Source organism: Typha angustifolia, chromosome 5, assembly GCF_048772165.1.
Source record: "Typha angustifolia cultivar Huaian chromosome 5, ASM4877216v1, whole genome shotgun sequence".
NCBI classification, from domain to species: Eukaryota; Viridiplantae; Streptophyta; class Magnoliopsida; order Poales; family Typhaceae; genus Typha; species Typha angustifolia.
Genome location: NC_133243.1, coordinates 1031067 through 1041100, shown reverse-complemented (window position 1 = coordinate 1041100; position 10034 = coordinate 1031067). Strand labels below are relative to the sequence as shown.

At 37.5% G+C, this 10034-nt stretch overlaps 1 protein-coding gene across 1 annotated transcript; it reads right to left on the bottom strand.

Moving 5' to 3' along the window:
* Window positions 1–6155: 6155 nt before the first annotated feature.
* Window positions 6156–6981, bottom strand: LOC140760334 (flowering-promoting factor 1-like protein 3). The gene has a single exon (XM_073097257.1). It carries the CDS (start codon window positions 6806–6808, stop codon window positions 6476–6478), a length of 333 nt encoding a protein of 110 aa, XP_072953358.1. The 5' UTR covers window positions 6809–6981; the 3' UTR covers window positions 6156–6475.
* Window positions 6982–10034: the final 3053 nt, after the last annotated feature.

Sequence of the window (10034 nt, the reverse complement as noted above, 5' to 3'; positions counted from 1 at the left end):
TCTTTTAGAATGGTGCAGATTGAAATTTCTACAGCGAACTCACCACCAACATTGTAGACCTAACCCCTAAATTCACCATCCTTCCACCATCCTAACCCCTTTTAAATAGGGTCATATCACATCTTAGTAAGGCTATCTTGCCTAAATCTTAGCAACTATCTACCTATATGTGGAGATGTTGACCATTATTCATACCGTCATGAAATGAAGTCCATATCTCAATCAGTTGCCACTTCATTATCTGCACTGATAATACAAACACTGGCACAATAATGATAGGTATCTGAACTACTTAGATATGACAATAAAATAATATATAAGAAGAGAACAGAAAATCGAGCGACAGATGCGCTATTAAGACAATCTAATTGGAGTAAGCTAGCAACTTGCTCGACCGAGTCAGCTATAGAGGAGACCAAGCTATACGAGGGTTCCCAATCAAAGATTGTGCCTCATCTTGAGGCTAAGGTGGACAAACAAACAAACAATGGATTAATTTGAGTTCGATTCCGAATTAGCCTAAGTCTCTAAATTACAAAAATCTATAATTTATGCATTTCTAGTAAAACAATTGTTAAATATACATACAAAGTTAAAAAAACTATGAAACAAAAGCGATCGAATCTATAACGTCGTGATCTACAGTTTTAGTATTCATATTTTCTTTAGATTCTTACTATATTTCTCATTCAGTTTTAGTTACTTATTTCTTATGGCTCTCCTATCTCATTCATGTACATAAAAGTTAATTAAAGATGTTAAATATAGTGTGGCTTGGGAAAATCCAATCATTTGTTTATTGTTATTGTTTTTTCCTACTACTTCCTTCCTATTTAATAGAAGACTTGGTAATCTTTGATGGCTAACTAGAAATAATTAAAATATATAAAAAAAAATATATATATATATATAGTGTTTGTTGTAATAGATGATATGGTAAGGCACGTAGGGAGAGAGAGAGAGAGAGAGATGGAGAATCTGAAGAGCCAACCAAAATGGAGAGGTGGATACAGTGTGATACAGTGTGTGCAAAAAGAAGGCATCGCAGTCCCATTCATCACGTGGACTGGAGCCCACCTGGAGTCCACGTTTCGCCGTGCTACTCGGATGACAGCAACCTTTCCCTCGTGTCCTTGGTGTCACTCAACCCCACTTGTCCCCTCCCCATCCCCACTTTTCAGTGGCCTACTTTTGCGACAGGGATGCAGCTGACCCTGACTACTACTACTACTACTGCCCACCAAGCCAAAACTAACCTTTTTTTTTTTTTCTTCTTATTTTCCATCCATCGAGAACTCAAAGGCTATTTAGAGATCAATCCAATCGTTGTAACGATATGAGATTTGGATATGTTTGTTGTTCCTTAGGAAGTTTATGAAAAAAAATATATATCTAATGCAATTAAAATCTCGTCAATCGGGCAGGTAGATTAAAGTTACTTAAGAAATAGTGACTAAAGGTTAGGGGATGGCGGGATGGTCATGGATGGTGTGGTTAGGGTTTTGGAAGATGATAGATGGCTATGATGGGTGGATTAGTATCTTAAATAAGATGAGGTGAAAGAAAGGAGCTTTTAGATATAGCTGGTCGATGGAGTGATTAACCTTAGCTGTAGACAAAAGCTTGGGTTGGATACCGAGCTTTTGTCTCAATTTCTAAAGATAGTGTGCTCCCGGTTGTTGTGGTGCACATTGACGTAGAATAGAGGTAGGATTTGAGTTGATCTGGCTTGCTGGTGTCTTTGGGGCTTTAGATGGTGCCCTTAGGGATTGGTAGTGGCCGGGGCTCAAACTAGGGCTATGAAAGACTTAGATAGGTGATAAGAAGATCTAGGGTTTGGATATGGTAGTAGATGATAGTGGTAGGTAGGTTGAAGGCTCTCATAGAGGTAGGTTCACATGACGAGAAAGAAGACAAGTACAACGAAAGGGAAAGTCGCAAAAAGGAGAGGGTGATAAGGTCCGGGAGAGGACTTGATAGGAGATGTAAAGAAAGATAGAGATAGAGGAAGATAAATTTATTAAATTAATTTAATGTAGAAGGCCGTATTTATAGGAAATAAAATAAAGAGTTCTAAGGTAACCAAAACCGAATAAGAAACAAATCATTAAGCTTATCTAAATCATTCTTTTATATCTCTCTCAGAATGGATTAAAGTTTTGCCCTTGATAGAATCCAAATATCTTAATAACATAGATCATGATGTTATGGATTCTCAATCGCTCCAGATGTCATATGAATATTTGCTAATTATTTTCATGGAATTGCACGGACTATAAATTCCTGTAATTTAAGAACTTGGGCAATTAGGACCATATCTCCTTCTCTTTTAACTAAACTACAATTACAATGTTGTTCAAGGAGATAACAAAATGACTTACATATTCATCTTTAATTAAACTATATATAATTACAAATAACTATAAATTCTTGTAATTCAAGACTCATATCACCTGCTCGTTTAACGAAACTATATAAATACCATTGTTGTAGTGGAGATGACAAAGTGACTTACATTTTCCTCTTTCTATTAAATAGAAATATATTATGAGAAAAAGTTACAGGGTGAATAAGTGATACAATATACAAGTTTACAAAAGTAAATTAATTTTGTTTCAATCTGACAATAGTTTTAAATTAAGAACTCAAAAAACCATGAACGTTGCTAAGTATAGATATATACAACCTAATCAATGCAACTCGGACAAAAGTGCTCGGAGAATTTGCGATACAATCCAAAGTTTGAAAGGGTGAAGTAATTTTAATTAACTAAAAAACAAATATGTGCATACTTCTAGTTTATGTGCATTTGTTGACGTCATGCGCGCACACACAGAGATTATAGTACATGAATGACAGTGTTTTTTTTTTTTTATCATTCAAGAGCTCGAATGCTATATATGGATCGGAGAAAGCGCTAACCCTTCTCGGATACAAAGACACTAAGACTCTATCAAACTTTAGCTAATATACTAAGCTATCTAGTCGAGACTTTAAATCGTGTACACCGCCGAATTATTGCTCCAAATTAAATGCCGTTGAGCCATATTGTTCCAAAGCCATCAATTGAGCCAAGTCATTGATTATTACTTTGAGTCGTAGTCGATCCCTACCAATTCTAGTAGCGTTAGTAGAGTCGGTGGGTATAATACATAAATAAGCTGATCGAAAATTATGTGGATTTTCTATACTTATTTGCCTTGGGATTAAGTATATAAACTGAGGTGGTCCTGCGGCTTCCTATGATGTGATAGTGGGTGATGCAAAAATGCCTGATAAAATATAAATACTAAAGTATCATAGTATCAAAGTATAGTGGTACTAATTTTAAATCCTATCATGTTCATCTTGCCTAAGATATAAAACCTCCAACTGTTTAAGTCAAGCCTACTTCTTGGACTTCTCAAAATGTCTTTTAAATCTAAAAGTAAAGAAGAGTGCTAAAAAAATAAACATAAAAATCATCGTCCACTATTAGTTTAAGCTTTAAGATCAAGTAGTTGAGTGAGTTAATATGGTATCGGATTAGAGCTCCTGATGTTGAATTTTGTTAGGTCCATTTTATCTAGTTTTTGGGCCTCTCAAAATGTCCAAACCTAAAAAATAAGAAGAGTGTTAAAATATAAAGATTATCGTTCTTTAACATCTGCCTCATAAAATGGAGTCAACCTGCCAGGACAAGTGAAGAAGAAAGATAATGAGAATTATGGAAGAGAAGAATAGTAAGGATATTATATGGATGAAGCATGGCTGGTGAGAGGTCCATTGGGGAGTGATGTAGACCTAGTCGCATGGATAATTTTAGATCTTAGTTCCATTAGATTATATATATATATATATATACACAATGAGTTAACATGTGTAAGGCATGATATATATTGTTTATATATTATTAACTACCTAAGTTTTTTAGTCTATTAAATACTCAAGCCTAAACTTAAAAAGAGGAAGTATTAGAATATAAATTATTAGAAATCCTCGTTTTCTATTAACTTAAACTTTTAAAAAAGATTAAGTAATAATTTGGGCTACTATACAAATAGCCAGAACAAATTAAGGATGCAAAAATAATAATTTGCGGTCTTGTTATGCCAAATTAAATTCAGAGTATCTCCCTATACCTTTTTTTTTCGTATCACTTAGATTCCTTGTAGTTCTAATCTATGTGCAATTCTTAGTTTTTCTATCCAAAGTTAACGGATATTTTGCCATTTACATGGTCTCTTTTTTTTGAGATGTTTGCAATGTCCAAAGCATAAAGGTAAGAACTATTTTAGATGAAAGAAACATAAGGCTAACCATCCATTTCTCTTATAACTTGTTGGAAAGTATAAAGGGCATGCATTTTGGTTTTTTAATTAAAATATAATTTTCCCAAACTATATTCAGATTTTTGAGCAAGTGTTAAATGCAATCAATACTGGTGGTCGAACTAAAAGAAGTGTAAATTTCATGTAGTAGTGTGGGTCTAGAGAGAGAGAGGATGACATAACTTGTTTATATATATATATATATATATATATATATATTAAAGAAATATAACAGAACTAGAGTACGATAATTTAATAATAAAAGTATAAAATAAATACGTCGAATGCATAAAAAATAACCCATATGATAAAGGCACCATTTTTTAATTAATAAAAAGGTTAAAGTACAAAGTTTCAAATATAAGTACATCAATATTCATGATTCAAAGACAAAATTTGGTTCAGAGTTTCCAATACTTTGAATGAAAGAAAACATATTAAATTTTATTTTGTATTACTACGTCTTTCTATACTTTTGGCTAAGTTATAACTACTAGATTTTTCATCGAAAGTTAATAATATTGGTGTATTTTTTATTTAGAAATGGTTATCAATTTGAACGAAAATGCTTTACCTCACAAAACAAAGCCATTTTAAACTCTCTTTGGATATATAATTATTTAACAGAAGCTGGACCATTTTAGTTATTAATCTGTAATCTTCGTTCATGATGTTTGTATTTGCAATAAAATAAAGTTTAAGTGTAAACTAATTCTGATCCAAAATATAGAGAGAGTGAAATATATATTTTATCCTAGAATTTATTGTTTTGGGGGTGCACAAGGGATGAGATGTAGTGACACTGTTGGAGATGACACATATAACAGTAGCATGCAAAGATGGTAAAGTTATCTGTTCATCTTTGTCCAGATCCCTCAGCCATGCATTGATGACATAAGGGCAACTTTTCATGCTACAGATGCCTTGAATTAGTCAAGACAGATCATTACTTTCTAATATCATTGGAGTCCTATGGAGAATGATGGACCATATTACTAATTAATAAACTATTACCTGCGGGCCATCATTAGAAATTAATGCCTCTTTCTCTGACCTCATCTCTCATCTCTCATCTCTCATCTCTCATCTCTCTCTCTCTCTCTCTCTCTCTCTCATTCTGGGAGCAGAAAGAATTTTTAATGATCAAGTTATCAGCCATGCATAGATAAAGATCTCAGAAATATGACTCTAACTGGAGATTTTCCCACTTCTTGAGAGAAATATACAGGGCTAATTAAACTTGAGTTCCAACAGACAAAATAAGAACCTCAATTTAGTTAAGATAAGAAGCAAAGAGAGAGAGAGAGAGAGAGAGAGAGAGAGAGAGAGAGCTTTTACATGAAATATGTATCTATTAATGAATCTTAAAGTCCTAACTCAAACTCTTTCTTGTTTCTTGGAGGGCTTTCCAATTTTTGAGCCACAACTCTCTCTCTCTCTCTCTCTTTCTCTTTTGGGAGAGAGAAGAAAGAGAGAGAGAGAAATCAGCTACTGAATCTCTTAATCTTTTAATACGTGGTGGAGATTCCATAGGTATTTGAACCAAGACCATCTTTCCTTCTCTCTCTCTCTCTCTCTCTCTCTCTCTCTCGCTAACGCAAACCAGTTAATAAAACATCAGAAAGTTGTAGACGGAACCTTTCCCAGAGTCAATTGGTACTCTTGTGAGACATACAAAGAGCATGGTGAACCCCACAAGCTTAACGGATAGTTTCTCTGTTGCAAGAGGGGTACTACTACCTAGCTAGCCCCACATACCTTGGAGAGACAGAAACACAACAAGGCAATTAAACTAATGTACAATTTTAACTGGTTGCCCATCTCAAAAATAGCACAAAAAGAGTTCATTAAATGCCATCTAGTACTATAAATAAAGCATGCAAATCATATTAATTGCTTATTTCACATCTTCATATCCATATACAAAATACTCACTCTCCCTATCCATCTATATATCTATCTATCTTGCATCCTCTCCAAGCACTGCTTGCACTATCTACTACCCACAACCAAATTAATTAACCTACCTTATCCTTATACATACACACACATACATACTTCTCAAACCATCCATATATATATTTATATATATATATATAAATATATATGTGTAGCGAGAGCGAGAGAGAGAGAGAGAGAGAGAGAGAGATAGAGTTACATCTATCTCATGCATCTCGCACCTCGAAGACGTTGCGGCTCTTGACGACGATGTCGTACATATGGACCAACCTGAGCTTGGCGAAGTCTCTCGGGAGGGAGATGAGATGGACAGAGGAGCGCTGGTGGAACTGGAGGAGATCCGGGTCGTTGAGGTAGCGCTCCCACCCGAGCTGTCTGAGCTTGCGTTCCAGCATCTCGTACGAAGTGATCACTTCGTTGCTCGGGATGTGGACCAGAACCTTCCGCCGTCCCCCGCCACGACCGTCCCCTCCGGCGTCTCCCCCCGGGTTCTCCACCAGCCGGACCACCCCGTTCTTGAACACCCACACCCCCGACATCACAATTCTACTGTTAATTCTATCTCCTTAATTTGTCTCCCCTATGTAACAATATTAACTGCTGTTATATATCTATCTATCTATCTATATATATATATATCTCTCGGAAGGATGACTCAGAGATAGACAAAGAGAGACAAAGAGAGAGAGAGAGAGAGAGAGATCTGGGATGAAGAGAGAGGAGAGGGAAGAGGGCAGGTATATATAGAGAGGAGCAGGATCTCAGTAGGAGGAAGACAAAAAGAAAGTTGTTAGAAGCTAGCAGTAAAGAGTATATCTTTTTTTCATTTTTTAATGGGTTGCTGGTGAGGTGGGTCCCTTTTAGGGGGTAAATCTGTGGGTGGGTACAAGGATATTCTTATTTTATTATTTATTTTTATTGATAAAAGAATTTGGGAGGGGGAAGGGGGGGGGGGGGGGGGGGGGGGGGGTGGCGCAAGTACAAGTACACTGTACACCTCTCTTCCAAAGTATGATCATTTCTGGGAAGCGGATCGCGTGCAGCTCCCCGATGGACGAAACCGATCCATCCGTGGTGGTGTCGGAGCAGTGATGACTGACGCCTTCCTCTTTCCTGCACCCTGGCTCCGCAGGCAATCTTATCTCGCAGGAATCTATAGCTTAGATTTTCTCCGTCCATTGGACAACTGTATGATATTCAAGATTACAACTTGAATACTTGATTGGGAAGGTAAAGTATAGGGTGGTCCTCCTCAAAACTTTTTTCCTGGCCCTTTTTTTTTTTTTGGAAATAAAAAGAATATATTAAGTTTTTTAAAACTTTATTTTATATTCATCTTTTTGACTAATTTGGTATCTTAGTGGTTGAGATACTTGATTCCCTTTGAATTGGTTACTATTTCAACTCTATTGTGTGTTGTGATTGTTTGATTGGTCATAACTCTCCTATGTGATGCCAAATTCATAGGCCAAAGCATGTTCTCCTACCCAATATCAGTCATCTTTCAATTCTTTAACAACTATATCCTAATTAAGGGAATCTATTTGATCAATATATATTTATATTACACTAGGTATGTAGATATTTTGTTCCTCTCCTTCTAATGCAGTGCATCTTTCTTGGAGAGTAAGAGAGGGGAAGGGATTCAAGCTTAAAGTTTTGATATATTGGAGGTGCGCGGCCTTCCTTTTGATACAACTCGAGATATCGTGTTTGGATCGGCTTGGCATGGATTGCACACTTGCCGCTCCTAATGACCGGGTCGGTTAGTGTAGAAATTCAAGTTCTCTTGGATGGAGATTAGAGAATAGAGATTGAAAAGAAACTTACTTAGTCAAAATTAGGGCTGCACTCCACATATATATATAGAGGCTAATCCTAAACTGACTTAAATTCGGACTTAGTCAACTACATTGACTTGGCTTGTCCGAGGGGTACTCAGACTTATGATACATTTCCTAACTCGACTAAAACAATTAATCGCCAACACAATGGCTCCGCAAAATTGGCTTAACCGGTGACCAAGTGGGTGTGGTTAGCCGATTGATACCATCAGAGGGTCATCTCTTCAAGGTGGAAAGGTGATAAGAGTACCTTTTTGATCCTCAAGTGTTTTGGAGTAGTCAAAGAATTGTTCTACTCGGTAAATCCAGTTTAAAGGATATTTGGGAAGATCTAGGCGAACTGAGTGCTCGTGGATCCCCCCTTCATGTTCTCATCCTCTTTTATAATGACAGCATGGGTACTCAGTAGCTTGTTGCGGTTTGAATCGTGGTTCTTCCCTCAGGTCCAACTCGCCGTCCGAATCAAGTTCGTCTTCGGGAGGAGATGTCCATCTTGACCTAGAGCGCCCTTTGGTAGGGTTCGGTTCAGGCCCAGGCCTCGGTCTGGCTCCCTGGTTGCTCTAGACATAAGTCCAGAGGCCTGGGAAGGAGGGGCTCTCATGGTGGAGGAGCCCTCCGTTTATGTTTTTTATTTGAAGGGGCTAGTGTTTTGGTACTAGCCCTTTGCAGTGCATCTTTGGTAGGTGTCTCTTGCCGCTAGTTAAGGTGGAGTTGCATGAGTGCCTCAATATTCCCTTAGCATGCTTCTATGCTTCGTTGGGCCCTCTTAGTGCTCGTTAAGACCTACTGCTAGCTCTTTTGTGTTTGTTGGTGGTTTGCTCCATATGTTTCAGGATTTGTTCCATAAAATGATGCGAACCGAGTTAGATCGGATCACATCATGAGAACATTAGGCTTGATGGATCGAGCCTATATATCTTTTAATTAGTTCATACTTATGTAAACCCTTAAGAGAAGTCTAGTTAAGTCATACAAGCTATTAAGATAAGTTTAATTAAGTCATGTAAGCCTCTAAGACAAGTCCTAGTTCGAGACGTATAAGCCTTTAAGGCTAAGTCCGAGTAGGACTCATTGTACTCGACCTCTACATATAGAGGGGCTGGGCTTCTTAGTTTAATTATCCATTGAGAATTAATTTAGTTTACTTATTTTTTTATTATCGTATTTATCGGTTTTATCATAGCTATTCAATCGTCTTTATCTTCATAGGAGTAGATCGTAACCGCAGAACCTTTCAAGCATCCAAACCCTAGCCACCACCTTCCTCCAATAGCCACCTTACTATACGGCCATCCACCACCACCTTTGGCCATCCGCCACCCTCTGACGACCGCTCCAACTTCGAATATTTACAATTTTGACCTTGCTCCACTATTTTAATTATATCTTTTCATCCAGATATCTATCTAACGTGAAACTAGAGCCACTAAAACCCTATCTCATGAGGCTATCATCATCTAAATTTTTATAATTTTCTTACGTCCGAATCATTCTAGATCTGGTTTGTAATATTGGTATTCCAACGTTCTTTGGATGATGGTTAACACGCGATCTAAAGGAATGAGGAAGGATTGACCATAGAGGACCAAGAACTTATCTCTATTCCTGTGGGAGTTTCTCTGGTATCCTACCACCACAGCCAATAGTCGACGACGAGTTGCCGGTGTGGGCTAAGGCAATTTTTAAAGAATTTTCTAATGAACATCACTAGATTCGTTGCTGAGAGCACCAAGAGGATGGAAAATGCTATTCAAGTCTTGGTGGTAGCTCTCTTAACTTAGCACGACACCTCACGCCACTAGCACCGCTGGCCACGGCAAAAATCGATCAGCCGCGGCCATCCACTCCAAGCCATGAGGGAGGGGACGAGCCAGCCCAAACTGTGGCCTCGACCTCTCATCTGGCCACAGTAGAGGCCCCT

Excerpts from the sequence above, each read along its gene's own strand:
- LOC140760334 (XM_073097257.1), bottom strand. The coding sequence starts at position 6,808 with ATGTCGGGGGTGTGGGTGTTCAAGAACGGGGTGGTCCGGCTGGTGGAG.